This window comes from Watersipora subatra, chromosome 11, assembly GCF_963576615.1.
Source record: "Watersipora subatra chromosome 11, tzWatSuba1.1, whole genome shotgun sequence".
Lineage (NCBI taxonomy): Eukaryota > Metazoa > Bryozoa > Gymnolaemata > Cheilostomatida > Watersiporidae > Watersipora > Watersipora subatra.
Window position 1 is genome coordinate 40,929,331 of NC_088718.1, and position 26,472 is coordinate 40,955,802.

General features: G+C 32.9%; 2 protein-coding genes across 2 annotated transcripts; both read left to right on the plus strand.

The window, feature by feature from the left end:
• The first annotated feature begins 979 nt into the window (after nucleotides 1-979).
• Nucleotides 980-10,054, plus strand: LOC137408071 (uncharacterized). The gene is made up of 5 exons (XM_068094461.1): nucleotides 980-1,148; nucleotides 7,076-7,213; nucleotides 7,667-7,785; nucleotides 9,205-9,292; nucleotides 9,876-10,054. Exons 1-5 carry the CDS (start codon nucleotides 1,055-1,057, stop codon nucleotides 10,052-10,054), a joined length of 618 nt encoding a protein of 205 aa, XP_067950562.1. The 5' UTR covers nucleotides 980-1,054.
• Nucleotides 10,055-13,624: 3,570 nt separating this feature from the next.
• On the plus strand, nucleotides 13,625-25,831 carry LOC137408494 (uncharacterized). The gene is made up of 6 exons (XM_068095038.1): nucleotides 13,625-13,757; nucleotides 18,921-19,033; nucleotides 19,955-20,071; nucleotides 21,524-21,668; nucleotides 24,693-24,806; nucleotides 25,496-25,831. The coding sequence occupies exons 1-6, from the start codon at nucleotides 13,673-13,675 to the stop codon at nucleotides 25,615-25,617; spliced, it is 696 nt and encodes a 231-aa protein (XP_067951139.1). The 5' UTR covers nucleotides 13,625-13,672; the 3' UTR covers nucleotides 25,618-25,831.
• Nucleotides 25,832-26,472: the final 641 nt, after the last annotated feature.

Sequence of the window (26,472 nt, forward strand, 5' to 3'; positions counted from 1 at the left end):
CCCGAACGGCAAGAGCCAAAAAAAGAAGTGTTCTCTGTTCAGAACTATGCATCTAGGAAACAACCAGTTCCCATAAACAGAGGCAGTGTTTATTACCTTTACATCTTGGAATTGTCTGCTCAAACTTATTTGAATAATACATCACTTAGTGAGAGATCGTTGTATTAAAATATTTATCTGAAAATTACTTTGATCATTGTTTCACCAAAAATTCATCCTTCAAATATGCAGGTGAGTTTTAATACAAAGGTGCTTCTTTTAATTAATAATAAATTAAAAATAAGTTGAGTGGTATGTAAGTTAGTTTTTCTAGAGCAAGACACTAGCATTGAATTTTACAAAATAAACATATTTTTTTCAATAAAAAATATGACAAAAATATTGCATTTAAGTAGTTTGACACAAAACTGTTGTTTTAAATTGCCTATCAGGATCAAGCTAACAGAAAGATGTTTAGACTTCTACAGGTTTACGCATCAACACTTGCTTTTAGACACTATTTAGACTTTATCTAGATGTAATGTACACATCATCTTAAACATAACCTTGTTTGAACTAATATAATTAAAACTTATATAAAAACCAAGCCAAACAGATACAATCTATAAATTTAAATTTTAACTGCCGTAAATTATCTGCTTTAAGTTGCTTTTAATTTGTTTTTGCATGAAACATGGGTTACCAATATGGTAATCTTGTTTAATGGCTATTGTTTATCACTAAGTTTTTTAGCGTGAAACCCGTGATAAAAATATATTAAAACATCTTTTTCAATATCATTGGATCACCAACGCCTATTTATCATTTGTGGAAAACCTTTGGTCACTGTTTTCTGCAATGGTATCTAGCCTGTCTTTAAGTTCACATTATAGATTGATTTATCACAGCTCATTGTCTAAAAATAATTAAAAAATAGTGCTAGTGCATTAAATAGCTATGAATCATAGCTGTTGCCAAGTTGTTTATCATATTTACTACAAGCATCTTAGTTTAGAGCTTATACCAAATTGTGAAGGGACTCAGGTCTGTTTTGTTTTTGATTCGATTGTGAAAAATGGAGAGAATTTCAAAAAACAGTGGAGTACTCATTTTTATAGTTGTGCTGCTGATAAATCTTTTTGCTGTCAATAGTCAGTGTTCGTGTGTAGGTAAGTGGCAGCGAATCTACATCTACTATATAAACGGCAATCGTTGTCTGTCTGTCTGATTGATTGTCCGCCTTATAGAGCGGTCTTTCCTTTTATCGTCGTATGAATTTTGGTCATACGAAGCGAACTGAATTAATATGTGTAGTAACGGTAAATAAATTATAGAGCCGTCTTTCTTTTTCCATTCGGTCGAATGAAGCCAACCGAATTAATATGAGTACTAATTATCGTAATTTCGTAATATCGTAATTTCGTAATATGGACTATTAGCCGCTACTTTTCTCTGACGATTTGAGCCAAACAGCTTATATAAAGGTGTGGCGATTCTGTTGTTTTTCTTTCACCGCTCGGGCGCATTAACCGAAATCCCCGGTTAGCACGCTTTTTAAACGGCAAATTTTCTGCCGTGTTAAAAAGCACCTTTCCTGAGTTCTGCGGCCTATACAAAGCTGTCTATACAGCTATACAAATGTACTATTCATTAAATAAAATAAATTAATGAGTAGTTATTTACATGCAATTAATATTTACTGCCAATGTGTACCGAGAAGGTCACGTAAACGTTTGTTTCTTGGAGCCACTGGAAAAACGCATTTCTCACCTACTAAATTTCCACATCAAAAAGGTAAGTGTTTCTTATACGATGTTGTATTGTCTATGAATTGCCACATCTCCACTACTTAATAACGTTGGATTTGCCGCTGTTCGTGATAGTGGGTCATGTTCATTTCCTTCAGCAGCCGAGTTACTAATTTTTTCCAGCTACGAGTAGGCCTACTGTAACTTACTATTACAGAACTTTCACGAGTACTCCGAGGGTTGCGATACGCTATTGTGAAAAGAAAGAGAGCAGCTGCTATCGACTTACTGTCACCCTGCATCAGCCATGACCAGCTATACGTCGCCTGCTCAAAAGTAGGCACACGCCGAAAACTGTTTCTTCATACGCCCGACAGAAAAACCAAAAATGTTGTCTATCCGCAAGTGTTGCGTTGAACTAAGGGAGAGAGAGAGAAAGGGAGAGAAAGGGAGAGAGAGGGAGAGCGAGGAGGAGAGGGGGGGAGAGAGAGAGAGAGAGAGAGAGGGAGAAAAGGGGAGAGAGAGGGAGAGCGAGGAGGAGAGGGGCGGGAGAGAGAGAGAGGGAGAGAGAGGGGGAGAGAGAGGGAGAGAGAGGGGGGAAGAGGGAGGGAGAGAGAGAGGGGAGAGAGAGAGAGAGGGAGAGAGGGAGAGAAGGGGAGAGAGAAGGAGAGCGAGGAGGAGAGGGGGGGAGAGAGAAAGGGAGTGAGAGAGGGAGAGAGAGAGGGAGAGGGGGAAGAGGGAGGGAGAGAGAGGGGGAGAGAGGGGGAAAGAGGGGAGAGACGAAGAGAGGGAGAGAGGGGAAAGAGGGAGAGAAGGAGAGAGAGAGGGAGAGAGAGGGAGAGAAAGAGGGAGAAGAGAGAAGGAGAGAGAGAGGGGAGAGAGGGAGAGGGGAGAGAGGGAGAGAGAGGGGAGAGAGGGAGAGGGAGAGAGAGGGGAGAGACGGAGAGAGGGAGAGAGGGGAAAGAGGGAGAGAGGGAGAGAGGGAGAGATGGAGAGAGGGAGATGTAACTGCATATTTGGAGTTGTTTTACAGTATGAAAGCCAACTCTCAATAAACCTTATGCTGCACGTGAATCTGTTACTGTAGGCGGGTAATGCAGCTAGTTCTTATATATTCTACAATCCCTTTTTTCAATTGATACCATAACATTAAGGTAAATTCTGTCTTTCAACTCCTCAACATTGAGGTTGAACATTTAGCAAGAATAAAAATAATTTTGTTGAAATATAATTTAATAACTTTTTAGAAGACTAAAAAAAAAAAATGTAATTTACTTTTTTATTGAGGCTCCTAGAACTATATAGTTGCTCGTAAACTGTATTTATATCGGTTAAGTTTTCTTGTTTTATCTTCTCTTGTCTCGTTATATTTCGTAGTATAGACATTTTTTTATTTACTTTTTTATTGTATTAAGTGCTAATCACTTCAAGAGAATTTTGTTAGTTTTTAAAAATCTAATAAGCGAGATCATTCTAAATGCACATAATTACCACAGAAGAAATCTTACATCGAGAAATCAGTATTGTACCTAAGTCCATATTTCTGCAGTGATCAGTTTAAATACTAATATATAATATTGCTACGACTTGAATATTATATAATATACCTGATTTGAGTGTTTTTGTTTTTAGAAAGTTTTAGGTGATGAGAGCCATCCTCTTTTAGTAACTTACATTCTAGTCTTAGAACATCTTCCTGATGTAATAGTATTTTATTTCACACAGATAAATCTGGGCTGCCAAAAGGGGCAATGATTTTTTCAAATAATTCGAGATTTTTTAATTGTAGCAACCAAAATTCTTTTCAACTATTCAAACCCTATTTTATATTGTCAATTGTGATAGGCAAATAATAAAAAATATATTTAATATCTGTAGTTTAAACTGATAGCAACACTTGTTCACCAGTAGATTGAAGCAAGCAAACGTGAATCCATAAATATTATGCCCACTTATGATTGGTAAGCAGGCGGTTCAAACCACCACGAGAACCATGATGGTGTTAGAAAGAGCATCCAACTACCATTGTTCCTCTGCTCCAACTAACTACCATGCAAGTCATAGTACAAAATATAGCTGGTAACAGCAAACCTTTCGGTAAGTGGGAAAAGCTAATAGAAGGCCCCGGTTAATAGAAGGCCCCGGTTAATCCCGACACAATGAAACTACTGTACCTTGACTGATCAACAAAAATCTATCTGATTTTTCATTGACATAATAGAGCTCTAGTGATATGTAAAAATATAGATTAGAAATAGACGAAACTCAGCCACTCGAAATGAGTCTGTTGGGTAACTTCAAAGATGAACTTGCACCAAATTTCAGTAGATTTTATCAAAAAGTTTCTGTATTTTTTTAATCTTTTGCGATTGTTTTGGATATTTGAAGTCATTTGACTGCCAGAATGTTTTAAGATTAAAGTCAACAAAACTTGATCATGGCTAAAATGCTCAGATTCAAACCAAAGTGCAATTATGATGTCTAAAGCTGCACTTTAACAAAGAGACTGACGGAATATCGACGTATATCACTGCAACTTGAATGGAATAGCTGATATGAATAATGAGAAAGACAGGCAGCCGCATAACTAGTGACATCATTTTGGCTTTTTTTTGCGTTTTATTCGCAATCCAGTTTTGTACATTGTAATCTTGAAACATCCTGGCAGTTGAATCACCTCAAACATTACAACAATCACAAATGACAAAAAATACCAGAAATTTTTGATAAAACCTACTACAACTTTACGTAAGTTTATATTTAAAAGTATAAAAATAACCACTTTATTATACTTTTAAAAAAACTTATTAAATTTTTGCAAAAATATGTCTTTAAAAGTATAGAAATAATAATTTTACTATATTCAACCCACGCTACAGTTGCGCCACACAAGAAAGCTCTACTGATAATATTTTTATATACTTGACTCGGTAGCAAAGATTTTTTAGACAGGAGTAATTTATTTCAACTTGATTGTTATGTATTATTTGATAGTGTTTTTTATTTATATTTACATTTTATAGCTTCTACCTGGTTTAAAAAATTTTTGATTTACTACAACACGTAGTAATTAGCAAATAAAGTGCTTTCTCATGCTACCAGATCCAGCTATGTCTCCCAAAGAACCTTTTTCTTAGAATTATGTCATCAAAAAAAGCTAATTAAAGTTTTAATTTTAGTTTCACCAAAACTTGCTATTTAAATTGTAACTTAAAACTTAGTTGTTTTCATGAGAACACAGATTTAAAATTGATTGTTTGTTCCTCATTTCAGTCTTAATTTGTTTGACACTCAAGAGAATTAATTATTTTGAAGCATGGTTTAAAATTGGGTGAAATTTTCTCATTTGACTGTCGGTTTAAAGCTTAGGGAGTTTTTTTTCTGTGTTGAACAGTGATTGGCAACTTATCAATGTTTTCCTCACTAAACCTTTGATCTGAATCTGAAAGAAAATTTTCTCATTAAAACCTTGAAACAAATTACCATTTTAAAATATAGTCTGGGTGACTATAGTTTCTTAAATTTATTCATGGATTTACTTAGTTACATTTTACTTAATTATTTACTTACATTGATCAACCATATAAAAGTATATTGATATTTTATAAATGTTATAAACAGAAAAAAAGTCTACAAAAACTAAATAGAAAACTTTTTAGTTTTCTAAAAATGCCTATAAGTGTCTCACCAGAGCACTATTCAGAATTTATTGACTTTTTAATCTTTTAGTTTTTTCCAGTTTAAGTAGACCACTCAGAATATTTGAGGTAGCTAATTTTTACTAAAATGCCTCACTTTTAATTAGTGTTCAATTTCGCGGATATAACGCTGGTGTTTGAATTTATTATTTTTACAGCTACTAATGCCGTAAACGATTTACATTCTCAGACTTTAGGTAACTCAAAACTGTTCCTGATTGCGTGTTAGCTGGTTCTGCTTCTATAAAACATAATAATTCAATATTCGAAAACAAAAACATTTTTAAAATACAAAGTAAACTGTTAAAATTTATTATGTTCTCAAAAATACTTTGTTTAGAGAAAAATGTTTTAATTGCAAACTGTTCAATAAAAATAACTAGCTAATTCAACAGATGGTTTTAATTTTAAAGCAATATAAATTTTTGAGTTGAATTACATAGTATTTAAAACAAAACAAAGTTATACACATCTTAAATTAGTCATAACGCACGCATATTTTGGCAGACTCAAGTTTCTAGTCTAAAAAGCTTAGCTGCTGTGATGACACTAAACTGGCAGCAGGTACATGTAAAAATTATGTGAATGTCATTAATTTATTATCTGATCACGCCATCGGGGATATTTATGCATTCTGATTTTATCCGTAGTTTTGAGAAAAGTTTATGTTACTTTCTATATAGTCAACTCTTTTCAGAATGAAGCTGTCACAAAGACATTGTTTTAAAGATTTGAAACAATATTATCATTGCAATACTTTTTTGTTTTAACGAGCGTTCATCTTGAATTTTTAAAAAATTGTTAGCAATCGGATAAAGTATAAAATTATATCTTTTCAAATAAGCAAAATGTAAAAACTCTTTAATTTAAAATTGCTTCAAAAAAGTTTACTCAAACAAATGGCAAAGCCATGTTTTGAAGAAACAATTAACAAATTTGAAAGCTATATTCTATAGCTAAATTGTTCAATGAAATAGAATCAGAAAACAATTACTAAAAGAAAACTAATGTTAGCTTTTGGTTGTGTTGTGATTTTGATCACTTTTTTAATAAAATGCATTTTCTTTTTTATATTTTAATAGCTTCGGCCATTTATAAATTTATGAATATAATTTGCACATCGATACAGTTATAAAAATGTAAAGTTTTCTCTTAGACACATATACAGTATAGTATGTATGAAATATATTATATATTGGATGTAATATATTATAGATAATGTTAAAACATTATCAACAATTACATATCAATAAAATTACATCAACGTAAGGTTTTCAAGCAAGCACATGTATAATATTTATTAAGAAACATATTATAGATGATGTTATATATTACATATTATGTTATACGTAACATATATAAAAATTTTAATTCTGCTCATATCATCTTACTTTAAATGTTTTTTTTGTTAACAATGCTAAACTGGTCTCAGTTTGTGTGAACTTTTACTTTGGTACAAAAGGTTTTTAATTGGCATGAAGAGGCACAAGTGGAAAAATGAGGTGAGGCAATAAAACTAAGTATTTATTTACAACAGATAATCCTTGCAGTAAAAACTTGCTCGAAAAAGACATCTAAAAATATTACGTAGCAAGATTAGCCAGCTTGTAGCATCAGTCATAAAAGAACTATAGTTCATCAACTTTTTAGCGTGTGAACCATGTAAGCGGGCAAGTTACACAACTTACAACTTTTGGATTGAACCTCCAGGAACAAGAAAGAGAGAAATTCACAAGTCAGGCACAGAATTCAGCTTAAGGTTATATCAAACGTCTGCTCATGAAGACTGTAAGTGTATTTTAAAAATGCAGGGTTTGGAAACCAAATATCTGTGTGTCAATATGTGCAACTATTGATGTCAATTTTGGAGAAGCCTGGGCACACTTTTTCTTCTGAGTGTTGGAACCGTGACCAAGTTTTGTTGATTTTTATCTTGAAACATCTTGGCAGACCAATCACCTCCAACATCAAACAAAATCTCTAATGGCAGAGAAATATTTATACCTTCTGATAAAATATTATAAAATTAAATACGAGTGACCATTTAAACCACAAGTTCTACTTCAATGTGCATATATATAGGTCTATACTTGATAAGCCATAGCAGGATATATGAAAATATGTGTTTGACAACACTGCCTATTCAAAGATTCTAACTCCTTCAGATAGTGAACCATTGATTGGAAGGGAGGATAACTCTAAAGGTCATATTCTATTTCTCACATTTCACTCACGTTTTAGATGCCTTTTTGACAAGGTTTTATGAGTGTGAAAATGGAAAAGGCACATGGATATCAACAGAAATAAAAGGAACTTTACTGGCAAATAGTATATCAGGCAGCCAATGTGTAGATCAAAGGGTAAGCCATTTGTCAATGCATCGGCATGTAGCAATTGCGCTAACAACCATATATAACTTGCCCAAATACTATTTCAATTGCTATATGTCCCAAATTTATTTAATTTAATTAAATAACTGTTGTCCTTTTTTATAGTTTTTAAATTGCATAACTTAGAGATCACTTATTTTTGAAATGAAATTATTACCAACAAATTAGGCCTTATAAAATGTTATACATGTGAAACCATCATATGTTTCAGCATACGAATATTTTGTTTATACCATCGGCAATTCGCTATTACAACTCTTCCGCAATACTATTAGATTATCAACTTTTAAATCATTTATTTTCAACTTACTCAATAGTTCCTGATTTATTTCCTTTGACACGTAATAAAAACCATCAGGATGATTATCAATGCTAATGAAAGATTATACATACATGTGTTAGTTATAGCCATATCTATTACGAGGTGAGTATTCTGAGAAAAACAAGAAAAACCACACTACTCAGTGTATTGACATCTCACCTAGCGGCTTTCCGTGCCAACAGTTTCCTATACCCTCCTTTAATTCAGTTTAGGCTAGGAGATTATTAAACGCTATCTTCATGTGATATATGGCTCATTTTCAATGCATCAATTGGTAAAGAGCCAGGAAAACAAAACTGGCTGATTGAAGCTGGTTGGCTGAAACTAGTTTGAGCTGGCTGATTGGCGCTGGCTAGTAGAGGCTGATTCTACAACGCTATCAACACAGCAATTAAGACAAGCCAATGGCTTGGTAGACTTGCCAGAAATAGTTAATTTAGTGGGTACATGTGTAAGCCGCTATCAGAACTTCTTTAGCGTAAAAGCTAGGGGGCCACCAGACATCATAAACATACCGCTATCGCATTATAGCTGACAAAGATTGTCATTGTGGTTTAATTTGAGATAGAAGGGCAAAAATTACAATAGGAGGTGATGAGGTAAGAATCAATGATAGGCTTCCACACTAAAGCACACAAATATCAAACAAGGTTTACTTGAAATATACATAAAAAAAGCAGAGCTACTATGAATTCAAAACATTTCTGGATTTGAGCAAACTGGAATTGTGCCAGAAACATTCAAGTAGGTGATGGATATAGTCACAGAGGTTGTTTACTTGTGTGAACAGTATGAGCAAGATGGAGATTCTCCGCTTCTTCCTGTATGCAATAAATATTGACCTAGGAAAAACATAAACATAGATAACTATTTTAGAGAGCCACAACCTCACCAGAGATTAATCACCTTTTAGCAAGATTTTATCTTGACAGGTGTTGACTCGAAACTAAACCTTGTTGACTGAATTCCGATTGAAGCTATCACTACATTAAATGAAGTGCAGTCAGTTCTAGCTTTTACATATTTGTTAACACCTGTAGAAATTAGACTGTTTTGTTTTGTTGTAGTACAACGACCCTGGAGCACAGCCTTGCCACTGTCATCCAGCTCTCTTCAAATTTGAAAATGGATCAAGTGAAGCTCTGGGCTTGTTAAGTAAGCTTCTTTCTATTGGTTAACTGCTTTTGTTAACTTTAGTGTTTGGAAGATCTGAAGATGAACTTACACAATTCTTAGTAGATTTTATCAGAAAGTATTCGTATTTTTCTATCATTTGTGATTGTTTTTAATATTTGAGGTGATCTGATTGTCAGGATGTTTCAAAATAATAGTTCATGAAACTTAATAACAATTAAATCACTAAATTAAAGCAAAAGTGTGATTTTGACGTCTCTGATTGCGAAGAGACTGACAGAATAGAGACGTGTAACGCTGCAACTTGAACACTATAACTGATATCAACTATCACAATGATAACAACTAGTGACATCATTTTTGCACGAATTGTTCTTCTTAGCGGTTTGACTGCAATCAAGTTTTGTTGATTTTGATCTGAAAACATCCTGGTGATCAAATCACTTCAAACATCTAAAACAATCACAAATGATAGAAAAATACCGATACTTTGTTATAAAATCTACAAAAAGGTATGTAGGTTCACCTTTAAACATTATGTTAGAGACTTGGTGATGCATACAGGTAACATTCAAAATGCATATGACTTGTTTATAACTCTCAGGATCAGTGTCACGAGGATTTAGGCAGTTCTTGGATAGATCAGAATCAAGACTGAGTTTTAGTGTAAGAACCACAAAATGGGAGGCACTTCCTGCTCTGACCAAACGTATTTCATCAGCTGAGAGGCTTACAGAAATAACCATGGCAGATGGCAAGTACAATATGTTTGCTGAAATATAGCTTGTGGTTGTCAACTTTGGTGCTGATCTGGTTTTAAATTTTTAATAGAATAGAACAGCATCTCTGAATCTGCTTAAAAGCTGAGTTTAATTGCCTTCTACAATATTGATTTGCAACAGTATTATATATACATATACATTTATATGTAGTACTGTATTTATATATAGTGTATATACATGTATATAAATGTGGGTGTATATCTATCTAAACATATATACATACAACAAATGTACATACATATATATATGTAAATATGCATGAAAATATACATACGTACATACATATATATATATATATATATATATATATATATATATATATATATATATATATATATATATATATATATATATATATATATATATATATATATATATATATATATATATATATATATATATATATATATATATATATATATATATATATATATGTATATATATGTATATGTATATATATATATGTATATATATATATATATACATATATACAATTGTTTCCTTCACCCCGATTGACCCATATGGGGGGGGGTAATTTTTGCTCTAACTCAGGTCTCCTACCAGAGATCTGGAAGTTTGAGCACTCGCCTCAAGATCTTAGCTGTTCCCAATAGCGCATTTTTCTGCAACTCACCTGAGTTGATCGCGGTCAGTATTTGGGCAAGCCACATTTTATGCGCCGGAGTTATTGAGCCCAGTGCCCCAATGACTACTGGAATTACAGTTGTTCTTACATCCCAGCATTTTTCAATCTTTTCTCCAAGAGGGAGATATATATATATAAATATATAATCTCCCTCTTGGAGAAAAGATATATATATATATAATATATATATAATATATATATAATATATATATAATATATATATAATATATATATGAACGAAGTAAATTGTTCTCTCCACATGAGTAGGTTAAGAAAAGTAGTAGCTGTAGCGAAGTTGTAATACTGCTCATCATGAGACAAGCTTATGAGCTTTTGAAGAAAAAGGCTAAAAAGTGATACGCCATGGTAAACATTGACTGGTATTAGTTTTCCGACTCCAAGCTGTGTTTATCTCTATGATAATTTGGTCAAGTAATTTTTCGCTCATTTGACATGAACTTCAATTGATAACCTGAATATATAACGTCACTAACCAGCTGTTTATTAGCTTCAAAGATAGCTGAGAGTAGCTGTGCCTAAGTCTGAGAATGCAAAGAGCAATTTTTGTAGTGACAAAAGCTAAATACCACACAGCACATGTGTCACAAAAAATTCCGAGCGACAATATGTCAAAAAATCTGGCCGAATTGACAATAGATGTGGTAAGGTGAATATTAACTCACAGCCATGGAAGACATTTATCTCTTATGTTAGTCTTGTGTATGCTTATGTTGGCTTATTTACGCTTGTTCTGGCTTTTTAGCTTTGGAAATGACTAGAATGCTTGCATCAGATTTAACTTATACTAGAGCTTTGTTGGTAATTGATCTTGTTGAAACAAAATAAATAGCCCAGTGTCTTATCGTAAGAGCGAGGTACATTTTGTGGTGCTCATAATGTACACATCTCAAGCTCGTATGCGCATACAACTGTTCTTAAGCTGAATACAGTTTGACTTAGCCAGCATATGAATATAAATATTGCAACACCACTTGGTGTTAAGACGTTGAGCTAATTTCACGAAAGAAATAGTCCCCTTTGACTACCAGCCGTTTCTCGAAGCCACATAAGCTTCTTGTGACAGTATATGGCAACTCTGAACAATAAAGTTTTGACCAAACATTCTTTGCATAAAATTTCTCTTTTGTAATAAAATGACTTTTGGTTGTATTATGAAGTTGTGTTTGATGCTACTATAAATTTTCATTTCTTTTTTCTATTATTTGTATAATTTTTGCTCGCATAAAATCGAAAGCATATTCATCAAAGAAAGAGTTTGCTAATGAAATAGCAAATTGTGTTTTGAGCCCGAGCACTGTTTAGCAAGAGTTACAATGCATGTCGCCAAAGGAAAATGAATGAACCTAATATGACTCCTTATACTTCCGGTGACCTTACTCTCTCTGTACTTTGCTATGTGAGACTGCAGTATTTTGTAACAAAGATAAAATACACCGTTTCATCAAACTAAGAAGAAGAACACATTTTTAGAAACCTTTTAATAGTTAAATTGAATAAATTTATAAATTTTAGGAAGTAAATTTCAAGCGGCTTCATTTCGAGCAGTAAATTTAATGGTGTGTTTTTGTGCAAGCATACATGCAGTTTATGTCAAGAGTAAATTACAGAATGTCATGCCCCAGGAAGTGTACTGATGACATTGCCTTTTCTATGCAGTATTCAACTCTGGGCATCACTCAATGAAACTAATTTTCAGCACTGGTACGCCTAAGCTGAACACCGTGGTACTTCCCCAACTGTATTTTAAATCTGCAGAAATTTCAATAAACAAATAAAAAACAGTTTAAAATGCTCATAAATAAAAAACAGGCACTCCGTTTTAAGTAAGACTTGAATCTCAAACTTCTATGGAGTAATTTCAGCCCTTGGAGAACTTGTAAACATTGTGATTCTCTGTCTATGGGGGTGCACATGTGATGGTCAGATCTTAGTTGGTTTACTCCTACATTTACAAGAAAATTAATAATATTCTTTCCTGATTGTACAAATGTGTTTAACAACTTAGGTAGATAAGTGTGTCTGCTGATGCATTATTAAAAGCCACAGCTTGAGATCCTTATCATTATTTAAAGTTGGTAGGTTATTAAAATAAAAAGCTAGTATTAAGACAACCTCTTTTAATAAGGAATATAATATATATTATATATAACATATAAAATTGTATATATTATATATAACATATATTATATATATATTACTTTATTGGTAATAGTTGGATTTCAGACAAAAAAGTTTTCCAAATTATACCATACAAGAATCATAAAACACAAAATATAGCGACACTCAGTCAATAAAATCAAGTAAATGATTTGACATATAGCTTTTATAATACTTTTCTCTGTTATGAGAATGCATATTAGGTTGAAGTTGTTAAAACAGCTAACAATGATGTTTTAAAAACAATTGGTAGAGGTTGTAGGCGATTTGTTTATATTAAATACACTGGAATGAGTTAAAAACCTGTAATTTTCATGTAAGAAATGAAGACACAAACCACAAAAGATAATCAAAACAAACCATTGAAATGTGTTTGTATTTGAGATGTGGATAAAGTAATCATAGTGTCAAATGTGTTCATTGAAGCACTGTGTAGAGAATAACTCTAAGACCATAGTTACCCATTGACAAAATGTTTTTTATCCTATATCCCCTATTTGCTAATATGGATTTTTAGAGTTTTTGTAATGCGTAGTGCCGAGACTACCCATATCAACAGCAATCAATATTTGTTCACCTGAATAGTTTCACTCTAAAATTTTGCAGTGTCCTCTGACCAATTAACCTGAACTTGGCAAATAGCCAAATTATTACAATATGTGAGTGGCAAAACAAGAGTCGTTTTCTCATTTTTTCAGTGATGATTACTTATTTTGATTAGCACGTTTCACACCATGAAGTTATACAGCATTCTATAACACACGCTTCTAGAGAAACCTAGTTGATGCTAAGTAAATGTTTGTTTTTGTGACAGAAAAGGGAGTATTCGTTACTGATCAACAGCGACTTGATGCGAAAATCTGGACACCGGGAGCACCAGGTGAGAAAGAGCAAATAATTTTCTTATTCAGATGTAATTATATAGTTCTACTGATTTATTGTTAGTAGTTACGTAAAATAATGTTTCTTCTGAAGTAGAAACATCAATGTAAGCTCCTAGCAGTCTACTCCTTTTACAAATAGATGTACCCTGGCAGTCTGGTGAGCCATGAGAGATTGTCAAGTGTCACCATTAACTGCACAATGTCAGTTAGTTATTACACCTTTTCACATTATGCTTTTGCACATTATTCTAAAAGTGATCGATTAATGCAAGCGGTAGATTGTCAGTCTTCCAAGCTGGAGTCCTTTTGGAAGCAATCCTTTTTCCTAACCTCTAAGCCTGGCTTCAGACAGACAGACAAACAGGCACAGTTCTTATTATAGTAAAGATTATTAAGGGATATACAACTGTACATATATTGTAACAGGAGTTATTTACTCTTGGAGCAATTTATAAGCAGTAGGTTAATGCAGGTCGACGATGAAGAAAAAATATTGCCATTATAATTAAGTACCTAGCTGGCTAACCAATCAACTAAAAAAATAATTTTTTTTATAATAATAACACTATTTAATAGTGTTATTATTATAGCATCATTTTATTATTGCATTGATTTCTTTGCTTGAAATTTTTTATTTCTCTATTTTATTACACTCTTTATGATAGCTTAATATAGTTTCCTAAAGTGAATCGTACTACCAATATAAATTTGGGTTTATGGATATTGTAACTTTCAGTTTCAAAAGAGTTTAACTCAGGGCTTCTCTATTCATTTTCATCAACAAACACCTACAATTGATGAGAGCAATCCCACGCTCTCTTGTTTAGAATGAAACAAAACTGCTTAAAAAATAATGAAAAACTGATAAATTTGGCATTTATGAAAACAATGAGGTAACTCTAATGTTTTCATACAGCAACATATAAAAACAATTCACTTTATGATCTTTGACTTTTTCCTGCCTCTTTTCTTATCTGATCAAAATATGGCTTCTTATTAGTGAGTGAAATGCATGGATAATTTTCAGGAGTGATGGTGTTACGATATTTGTTTTTGATCTATAGAAGAGATAAAAATAGATTCCTGCACTACACCCTACCTCCCCCCCCCTTCCCCTGACAAACAGCTCACACCCCTAAATGAGAAGCCCTAGTTTCAACTAATATTAAAGTGATGCTTTACAAAAACCAATACAAGTGCATCTGTGCAAGTGCATGTACTGTGCCACATCTCATCAAAAACCTAATATAGATTTTCTAGCGAAGCCGCCGATACCATATTTGTTTTATCTGTGTAAATAAAAATTTATCATATACTCAGAAAGTCATCAAAGCTTTATGCTGTCAAATGGATTAATATTTCAGAGCTAAACATTTAAGAGTTCTACACATACAAGCCACTGCACGTGGAATTAAAACATCAACTGACCTACTCCGTCTCAGTAATGTTTTCTCACTCATTTTTTAATTTAACACACCGCCTATAGTAGCTTTTTTGCGGCATACAGCTTGTTTTTTCATTCTACTATATATAACATTTGTTTTTGCACCTTCAGCTGTCAAAAATCTTATACTATCTCTTTGCTCGACGAGTAAGCATATTTTCAGCTTGGCAACCATTTGAAATATAAATAATATCACAATTACTAAATTACTGAAATGGTGAATTTTGGGTATGGGAGGACAACTCCCATTTATAAAAGTCAACTATTGAAATATAATAAAATATAAACTGGAATAAATATTAAAGTGCTAAATAAGTTAGAACAAAAGCTATGACAAACTTTCCACTACTTATTGACTGACCCGCATACTACATGAATTTTAAGTAGCCATAATGAGACAAATACCTCAACTAATGTACTTCTATAAAGAATAAAACAGGCGTAAAGTAGTTTTGCTCAGAAATACAAAAAATTGCTTACTTTTATAAAAGGAATTTATTTTATTTTATCAAATACAAAATGAAAAACTTTGAATCCACAGTAAAAATTTTATCAGATGCGTATAAGCCTACTTACTATTATACCATGTTAGTCAAGTCAAAAGTTATATTGGAAAAGAATTTACTATTTTCATTTGACTTTGTTTTCGTTTTTTGTGTAATTCGTAATTGTTGTTAATACTGGCACATTTAATCTCATAATTAGAATAGCATTAAAAAGGTTAGCTATTCCTAGACCAGAGGTTCTTTACCTTAGTTCAAACCCTAGGTGAGTTAGTCCTAGACCAGAGGTTCTTTACCTTAGTTCAAACTCTAGGTTAGCTATTCCTAGACCAGAGGTTCTTTACCTTAGTTCAGACCATAGGTGAGTTAGTCCTAGACCAGAGGTTCTTTACCTTAGTTCAAACTCTAGGTGAGTTAGTCCTAGACCAGAGGTTCTTTACCTTAGTTCAAACTCTAGGTGAGTTAGTCCTAGACCAGAGGTTCTTTACCTTAGTTCAAACTCTAGGTGAGTTAGTCCTAGACCAGAGGTTCTTTACCTTAGTTCAAACCCTAGGTGAGTTAGTCCTAGACCAGAGGTTCTTTACCTTAGTTCAAACTCTAGGTTAGCTATTCCTAGACCAGAGGTTCTTTACCTTAGTTCAGACCATAGGTGAGTTAGTCCTAGACCAGAGGTTCTTTACTTTAGTTCAAACTCTAGGTGAGTTAGTCCTAGACCAGAGGTTCTTTACCTTAGTTCAAACTCTAGGTGAGTTAGTCCTAGACCAGAGGTTCTTAACCTTAGTTCAAACCCTAGGTGAGTTAGTCCTAGACCAGAGGTTCTTTACCTTAGTTCAAACTCTAGGTGAGTTATTCCTAGACCAGAGGTTCTTAACCTTAGTTCAAACTCTAGGTGAGTTAGTCCTAGACCAGAGGTTTTTTACCTTAGTTCAAACCATAGGTGAGTTAGTCCTAGACCAGAGGTTCTTTACCTTAGTTCAAACTCTAGGTGAGTTAGTCCTAGACCAGAGGTTCTTAACCTTAGTTCAAACCCTAGGTGAGTTAGTCCTAGACCAGAGGTTCTTTACCTTAGTTCAAACTTTAGGAGAGTTAGTCCTAGACCAGAGGTTCTTAACCTTAGTTCAAACTCTAGGTGAGTTAGTCCTAGACCAGAGGTTCTTTACTTTAGTTCAAACTTTAGGTGAGTTAGTCCTAGACCAGAGGTTCTTAACCTTAGTTCAAACTCTAGGTGAGTTAGTCCTAGACCAGAGGTTCTTTACCTTAGTTCAAACTCTAGGTGAGTTAGTCCTAGACCAGAGGTTCTTTACCTTAGTTCAAACCATAGGTGAGTTATTCCTAGACCAGAGGTTCTTTACCTTAGTTCAAACTCTAGGTGAGTTAGTCTCAAGGGTTTGGTGGAGTTGTATCAAATGCAACAGCAGAAGTCCTTCTGAATTGTAAGGTCAAACCTTTATTAAAATATATGTACCCGTAATTTGTTGAGAGTTCATGCACTGTTTTGATTTTGTTTTTAAAATTATTCATGTTAATGGGCAGTTCATTTTGTGCCTAAGTTAAACCTGTTTTGAATGTGAAAAAATCGTATTTTATTTTACAATAAAGAAGGGTTTGGCAAAGGTGTAAATGAAACTGGTAGGTTCAGTACGTCTGACATTTGCTGATTTGGAATGATGTTTATTGTAAAGGTAGACTGTATATTAAACTAATATTCTCAAAACTCATATCAAATCATACTTTTAGATTTTGCTTTATTTTTTGGAAAAGTAAGGTAAAAAAGTAGATTTGATTTAAAACAAAAAATTATGTCAGTTGCCGGTGTATTTATGTTTTTATTCATATAATTTTCAAATGCTTTTAAAAGTTTTTGTTTTTAAGACATTTTTAATTGATACTACCAGTAAACTCAACGGTGTTTGGAATTTTTTTCATTTTCTCGATGAATAATTTCCAAACAGCAGTCTGTGAATGGGTTCATTGAGGGTGATTGTCGTTAACGCAGGAGAAGACGCATGTAATTCGAGATGAGCTTTTAGTTCGATAGATCATGGTGTATTTATATAAAAAACGAAAGTTCTAAGATTGTTGATTAAACCTGGCATTGCTTGAGGTAGGTCTGCTTTTTACATGAAATAAGCTGTAAATGACAAGCGGAGCTTTGGCATCTTGCCCTTACAATTCTTCCATCAAGCAGGAATTTTTAACGTTACAGAAAACCGCCCTTATTGTAATAAAAATTATTATGCACATCCTAAAGGCTATCAGTTTAGTGCAGTTAGCAGAGTGTCAATACTGAAATAAAAAATGCTTTTATGGAGCGCTTTAATTAACACCCGTGTTGTTAATTCAGAGGGCTAGTATCAAGCAAGGTTACAAGGTGATCAGAGTTTCATTACTACTAACAGTAAATGTTACTTTTCTGAAATGAAATTGGCATGTTGTTTACTTCTCATCTTACTTCATCAATTCCATAATGCAACAATTTCTAACACATTTAGCACTTTAATCTGAGTATAAAATAATAACTTCTAATGACATAACACTTGAAATAATATTTCAAAATGCCAATCCAAGACTATTTTTTACGGACAATATTTATTATTTTTTCTCTCGGTGGATAAATAAATAGATTCCTCAAATTTCCAACTTTGGACCATCTGACGTTCAATGAAAAACTATAAAATAAGCTGACAATACAAAATCTTCTTATATATATACCATTCAAGAGACTTGTAGAAGCATTTGGACGAATCTGATACACATGTAGGTAATTTACCTTAGGGAGATGGCACAATTATTCTGAGGTTTTGAAAGTTGGCTGATTAGCTCAGTTGGTTTGAGTATCATTTTAATAAGCAGAGTGATGTGGGTTCAAACCTCATATTGGTCAAAATTTTTGTCATCTCATTATGAAATCACATTTACATGTAGCATCATTTTTGTTCAAAATGACCTCTTTTTGGCCTTAATACACCTTACATGTAATGGCCCTAACATCTTTTGAGTTCAAAACCTTGACAAATATAAAAAAAATCACACACAATTTTTCAGACAGATTGTTTAATTAGACTTTACTTTTTGTGGGGGACAAACAAACAGACAGACAAATAAAGACAGATTATGTATATATGTATAGATTTTTACAAGTCAGAGTTTCTAGAAATAGATTGCATATGAAAGTCATAATGCATACGAGTTTAAATGTTGTTCTGTTCAAGGATTCAACTTTCGGATTGAAGTCTTTGGTTTGTGCAAGCGTGATGAGACAAGTCGGGACTTGATTCAGAGCAGAGCCATATTACTAAGTGTTATATTACGGAATGGACAATTGGTAAGCGAATAAACGGTCAAAGGATTTAGAGAGTTTTCAAAAAATTTGAGTTCTTATTTTTAAATTTAGGTTATTTGATATAACTATTTTTCCCGGCAATACAAAATTAGATTAGTAGAAAATCTAAATGATTTTTGGCATTATAACCACAAGACAAAACTGAAAAGTTTGGGTTGAACTAGTATAAGTTGACCAGCAATAACCAAATGACTAAATGGCACAAACTCCACGCAAAAAAATTGAGAAAAATTGCATAAAATTTATTGAGTATTAAACGTATAAAAATATTTTGATATATTATACGTGTTTTCCCATAAGTCTGTGAACACTGAATAGTGAATGTTTTTTGCTTTCACAAATGGCTATACTAGATTAATTTGGTCACTCAGAATGTTTAAGGTAGCTAATTTTCACTAAAATGCCTTGCTTTGAATCATCATTTTAATTTCACAGATATAACGCTGCTCTTTGTATATACAATTTATACCACTGCTAATGCTGTAAATGATTACATTCTCAGACTTAACGAACTCAAAACTGTTTCAGATTGGTTGGTATTTGCTTCTGGTTTTATAAAACACAATAAACATCTAAAAACAAAAATCATTTTAAAATTAAAAACCGACTGTTAACATTTGTTCAGTTTTTAAAGAGACACCTTTTTATAGAGAAGCTACATTTAAATGCTCTAAGCATTTTTGTACAATTCATTTTTGTGCTATATTTTAAAGAAGCGAGTTTTAAATCACCTTTGTTCATTTTGTATCACCAAACAACAAAAAAGGGATATGAAATTTGTTAAAAAAAGTCTAAATGAACTATTACATTACACGTAAAATATTTGAAGCTACCACATTGCTAGTTGCTGTGATCTAACATTTTACTATGAACTTTTAAATGTTTTATTTTTGTCCATTAAAGAGAGTCCTGAAGTATTTGCAAGTGGCGGTAACAGATGAGGGTCAGGTGGCACTACCATTTGGAGGTAGACATCACGGGTTTCGCTTTCCTCTGCGGTATAACAAAGTTCAGTTAAGGGTAAGATGAAATGAACTTATTCATTCTGACATGTAATTTCTCTGGTAATTAGTTAGCCCAAGGTGCTATTTAATTTTCACCAAATATTTTGAAGCATGGTTTCCCAAAACCACACACGTGTAAGGTTGCAAAAGTCTGTGAGAAACCTTTTAAAGAAAAATGTTGCAGATGCATTAAGGTTTTTACAACACATATCGTAACACTTCTAACTGAATGCCACTTTTATTTGAGCGCCATCTCTATTTAACCGCCACTATAGGATTAGGGTTGGAAAATAGAGCTCCATGCATTCAAATAAAGATTTTACAGTAGTTGCAGGGCAAAAACCAGTGCCTAATGGAAATATATTTTAAAGTCATTCAAAGGGTTGATAAACAGGTATTATTAGTGAAAAATCGCATTGCAAGAGCTGATAACTCAAAAAATGAACTTCTGCTCATAAGTTTGAGACATTTGTCTAATAGGCATGACCGCTATGTGATGATAAAGAATAAGCAATTTCAATTTGTCTAGTATTCATTGCATGCCTGAAGGTACCTCTAGTTAGTAAGATTATAAAGTTAACTGTATACGCCTTAGATAATAATATAATGATTAAAAATTTAGGTGTGGTATGAAAGTTGCACATGGAGACAGAATCTTTACCAGAACCACCTCACCCGTGCTTAACATAAAATGTTTTGACTGCTTTCAAAAATATCTTTAAGTAAACTTTTATCACTTTATAAAATTATAATTCAGACTAAATTATTTCGGTTTTAGGAGTGCTATATCGAGGTCTTAGGCCATTCATATGAAATATGAAAATGGTCATTAATAAGTACTCTAAGCTAGAATTTGACTTCAAAAGATCATAAGCAGGCAGTCAAAACTTGAAAAGGTTTCAGGTAATCCATGATGGGAGGTGCTCCGTTATGCTCTTTTTACTGGTAGTTGTATAAGGCAGGAGTAATGCATATCTGTCACTCTCAAAAACTTGCCAAGCTTGTCTATAGATAGGTTGTGCCAAGATATCACATTGACAGTGACAATTCATAAATGGGAAAAGTTCAACGAAGTAGAGAGAGCAATTAATAAGAATAAACATTTCAAATTAAAATAGCAATTGTTAATGGTTTGCAGGTAGGCAATTGTGAGTTATCTACTCGACATTTGACAATTCCAAATGAAAACACAGAAAACAAATCAAAATGGAAAATCCGAACATAATTTGCTAATATTATATTTTGGCCTTTCTCAAAGCTTTAAGCTTTGAGAAAGCATTTAAATAAAAAAAATCTTTGAGACATGTTAAATATACTTTTTGAGTTTTAGCAATAAATCTGGCAGAAAAACTTCACAAGAGGCCATTCAGGAGTTTGCTTGAACTTATTTGCTTGAAATATTTTAGACTTGTCAGACAGTTGCAAACACTGTATTGCACAATTCTATAATAAATTTTGCAATCTAAAGACAGATGATGTGAGAGAAAGCAGAGAATTATATGCCACGTACCTGCGACCACGTACCAATGACGAAGAGACGATTGATGAACGGTATTTCGAGGTTATCCGGCAACGAAGTGGAACTTACAGGATTAAAACTGTAATTAACCCCAGTAAGTAGAAAACATTCAATAGTCTTGAACATTAACTTGCATCAAATCTTAAGCGATTTTAGCAGAAACTATCGGTATTTTTCTATTATTTCATCTATTTGCAACTGTATTTCACATTTTCGGTGATCTGACTGCCAGGATGTTTTAAGATTAAAATCAACAAAACTTGATTGCGGTTAAAATGGCCATATCAAGCGAAAATGCAGTTATCACATTTAATTTATCACATTGCAATTGTTGTTCATGTTTGCGGTGATCTGTCAGCCAGGATGTTTTAAGATTAAAATCGATATAACTTGATTGCGAATAAACGCTCAGATCAATGAGAAGTGCGATTATGACATTTACTATAGTTGCGAGGAGACAGACAGAATATAGACGCATAACGCTGCAACTTGAACGCAATAACCGACATCTACTAAGCAACGATAACAAATAGGGATGTAATTTCGCATGTATTTCACTTCTGAGCATTATAACTGAAATTAGGTTTTGCCGATTTTAATGTTGAAACATTGTGGCTGTCAGATCACCTCAAACATCAACAAGAATCACAAATGATAGAAAAATACCGATAATTTCTGATAAAACATACTAAAATGTTGTGGAAGTCCATCTTTCAAACAGTTTTGACAATTATAGAAACCGCATTCTGTATTGAAGTGTGCCTCTCTTGATCTGCTTTCACTTCCTATTCTTTCATGCTGCTATAAAAGAAATATTGGCAGGCGATAAATATCACTTTTATATATGTATGTTGCTTTTATATATATATTGTTTTTATATTTACTGCTTTTATATATATTTCTTTTATATAAATTAATCGCTTTTATATATATCGCTTATATATATATATAGCTTTTATATATATTTGTCGCTTTTATATATATTTATCGCTTTTATATATATTTATCGCTTTTATATATATATCGCATTTATATATATACTGCTTTTATATATATCGCTTTTATAAATATATCGCTTATATATATATCGCTTTTACATGTATATATCACATTTATATATATGGCTTTTATATATACAGTATAATGTAATATATGTAATCGATATATAAACAATACATATAGACGATATATATAAAAGCGATATATATATGTTTATATATAAACTACTAAGCCACATATGCTCTCTATAAACTATACAACATTATAGTATGTATCATAAAATATATACTATAATGTTATATAATTATATAGATTATATACATAGTATTTATATATAGATATAAATATCTATATATATTTATATATATATACATATGCATATATAATTCACCTGAAATTATTATGAAAAATCTCATTTTAAGCAAAGGTTATTTTCTGAGTTAAGCCATACAAAAATGAAAAGTGTATGTTCCTCATATACTAAACAACGATGTTATCCATGCGTGGGAAAACATGTCACATAACTTTCTGCTGTTGATTGTTGCGAATCCATCCCATTACTTGATTAGTTTACTTTTCCTCACTCTCTTTTATTATGCTTTTGTCCAATGTCAGCTGATTTTTTGTGCTCCTGCTTTTCCTACCACAACCTTTCTGTTTCCATGATAACATGTTGTTTAAAAACAGTTCAAAGTCAGATGGTCAAAAACACTCAGAGATCACTAAAGTAATTAACTCGTATGGAACATGTAAACATGTAACTGGTTTATAATTAGATGGTATGTTGCCTTTTCTTGGATTCTCTAAACTTAATACAATTCTGCCAGTAGTCATTTTTTTGGTGCTGCACTTTTACACATAACATCCTGAAACTAAAATACATGTGTGCAGTGTAACGAAGTCGTTTGCTTTATTAATTTGGACTTCGTCAGATTCTGATGCTTTGAATGGTGTTATTTCTTCGAGAACCTTCTTGAAGTGTACTGCATTAATCTCCATTGTTTTCTGTTGATATATCCCACTGTACTCAGTTTTCTTTATCTATTGAGTGTTCGTATTTTTTTGATGCCGCTTTCTTCAAATGTTGCAGATGTCTAGTGCTACATCTTATTCAAGTTGTGGTAGTTCTGTTCTTTTCTGCCCATGGTGTGATAGAATTTCTTCTGATCAGTTTCAAATGTACAGTTTTGCTAAAACTGGTTTAGTCTTTCACCGTATCTCTTTATTTCACCCAATATGCTTGTCAGTCTTTGCGTCAATTCTATTACTGTACTGTTTCCATTTTTTTCTAGTCTTTTCTTGCATTTGAAGTTTGATGTAGCTTATTTCTTGCCATCTTTGATATTATTTAATTTGCCAATATCTTGTTTCCCTGATCCAATATTTTAGCAAGCTTTTTTCGATGATGGCTCGTGGTTTCTGTTGGTACTATTCTTGATGTCTTTAAGCGCATTCAGTCTTTCTAATACAACAAGAGCTCTTGCAAAAAACAAATTACTTGTCTCTCCAATCTCCCCGGTGTCAATAAAACCATTGTGTTATTCAATTTTGCTATCTCTCCTTTGATCTCATCTCTTGGTACCCCTTCATTTAAGGTATTGCTATGTTTGCTGATATGTTGGTGATTCTTGCTTTCAGCTTGTATATTGTTTCTCTCTGCTTTTAAGAAGGTTGCTCTTCAGTTTTTTTCCAGTTTTTCTCTCTTCTATGAAGTTATCTACACAACTTTCTTTCCTGTGAACTTCTTCCTGTAAGCTGCTTATTACTTATTACTAGTACAGAGCACAGAGATTAAGTATACTCATAATTATTCTAAAACAATTGAAGGTAAAAGAATAACGCGAATAGTAATTCGCTGCACGACCAATCCATTTGTTGCAAGTTTGAATCCTGTATCATGATTTTTCTGAATCTCCAGCCATAGCTTTGGACAGACAGACAGACATACTAACATAGCATTTATTGTAGTAAAGCTTACAAAAATTAATGTTATTCTTATTAGTACAAACATTGGTATTATTAATACTACAATTGCTAAGACCACTAAAATTTTGATGACTCAACATTTTCCTGTGGTTATCATTTTCACTGCTTTGATCTCTGTTCTGCTTGTTTGTAGACCTATATCTTGCTGTGATCAATGTTAGAGGTCGACTTATGTTTGTGGTTACAACTTATGATGCCAGGCTTCCTAGGAATGTAGCAGACTACGACTTCAACATAGATGTTCCAGGTAACAATTAGCGACAGACAAAATTATGTACATGTATATACATTACGTATTTATCTGCGTGCGTGTGTGCAGTTGTGTAAAGTGTATGTGGGTGTAAGTGTGTATGCAACTGTGTATGTGAGTGTAAATGTGTATATACGTATGACTAAAGAACTCCAGGCAAGTGTGGCAAACACATGCATGTATCACATGATATACATGTAGAGTGATAGATAAACACTTTGAGGTAGATTTAGAGAGGAAATAAGTATACAGCAAAGTTCAATATGGCAACACAAGGTACTTCAGCTAGTAATGTTATAGGTAAACAAGTGATAATCATTAATGATAGCTGAATCACTGAAAGGCATGAATAGGATGTGTCTAATGACTGAGCTTCTCAGGATAGATTCTGTAAACACTGAGTGTTTCCTGTTTGTCTGTCTACATGGTAGTAAAATTTGTAGCATGATATTTATTTTTTCCTATTTCAATTTAATACAATGAAATTATAATTAACACAATAAAAAATTGTGAAAATCAGAAACAAAATAGTCATTAAATATGGGTGTCTGTGCAATTACTTTTAATAAGACAATAATAATTCACAGTGATATATTTGAAAATCAAAACAAAAAAATTATTGAATAAAAGGATGTCTTTCTAGTTTTAATTTCTGGTAAGATTATTGCCACCGTTGGTTGTTGTAGTGACTCGAGTGAATAATTGCGCACGGCCACAACCACCTAGACAGGAAACGACAAGCCGCGTAAGTTCACCAACCAGGCGTGAACATCAAGTTTACAACCGTAACAGAGGGTTTAGATACTGATATTTTAACTTCATAGTATGTTTAGCTTTTGTGATGTATTATAGTAGAGTTTACAATATTATTATATATAATCAGTTCGTATTTTATATTACAACAACTATAAACTTCTAGTACAAGCATGGCCCAATTTATTTTTATTCTTGGTTTGGTCTCCTTGATTTAAGTAACAAAATATCTAATAATGAAATAATATATAACTAAATATATAATAATAAAGACATATGAAAGAGTTCCATAATAAGGTAAAGATATCACCAAATCAGTTAGGACAGACGACAAGCACAACTTTACTGTACGCTATATCACCACAGGTCACCAGGGTGTGAAGGTGGCCTGGTGGTAATGCCTTTGACTGTCAACCATGGGGTTGGTTGTCCGAGTCCGGCTTAATGTTCCTTTGACAAAAAGCTCTCAGCAAGTTTTCAACCCAAAATTGCTGGGTCTTTCGGATCTAGACCATAACTTGGAGGCCCTGTGTACCACACCAACAACATGGGCACTTTAAAGGTTCACCTCTGTCCTTTGCACACTCGGCAAGTGAAATAGCTACCTGGCTATGTCAGAGCTAGATGTGTTGCACTGGCATCCTTTCAAATAATCTAACAGTTCAGAAAGTAGAAAATACTGAAAACTGGATTACCTCTTCTCTGCAATACTGCTAGATCCAAGCATGCATCGCTAAGATGCAAGTCATTGTCGATTTTTGACAGACAGCTATATTATATAGCTCTATCTATCCACTTTTTTTGTTATGGAAATTACACTTTTACCAGAACAAGTTGGTTGTTTTACCAAATATTCTCTAGTTACAATAAATAATCACTATTTTTATATGATAATCTGAACTCCATTTTT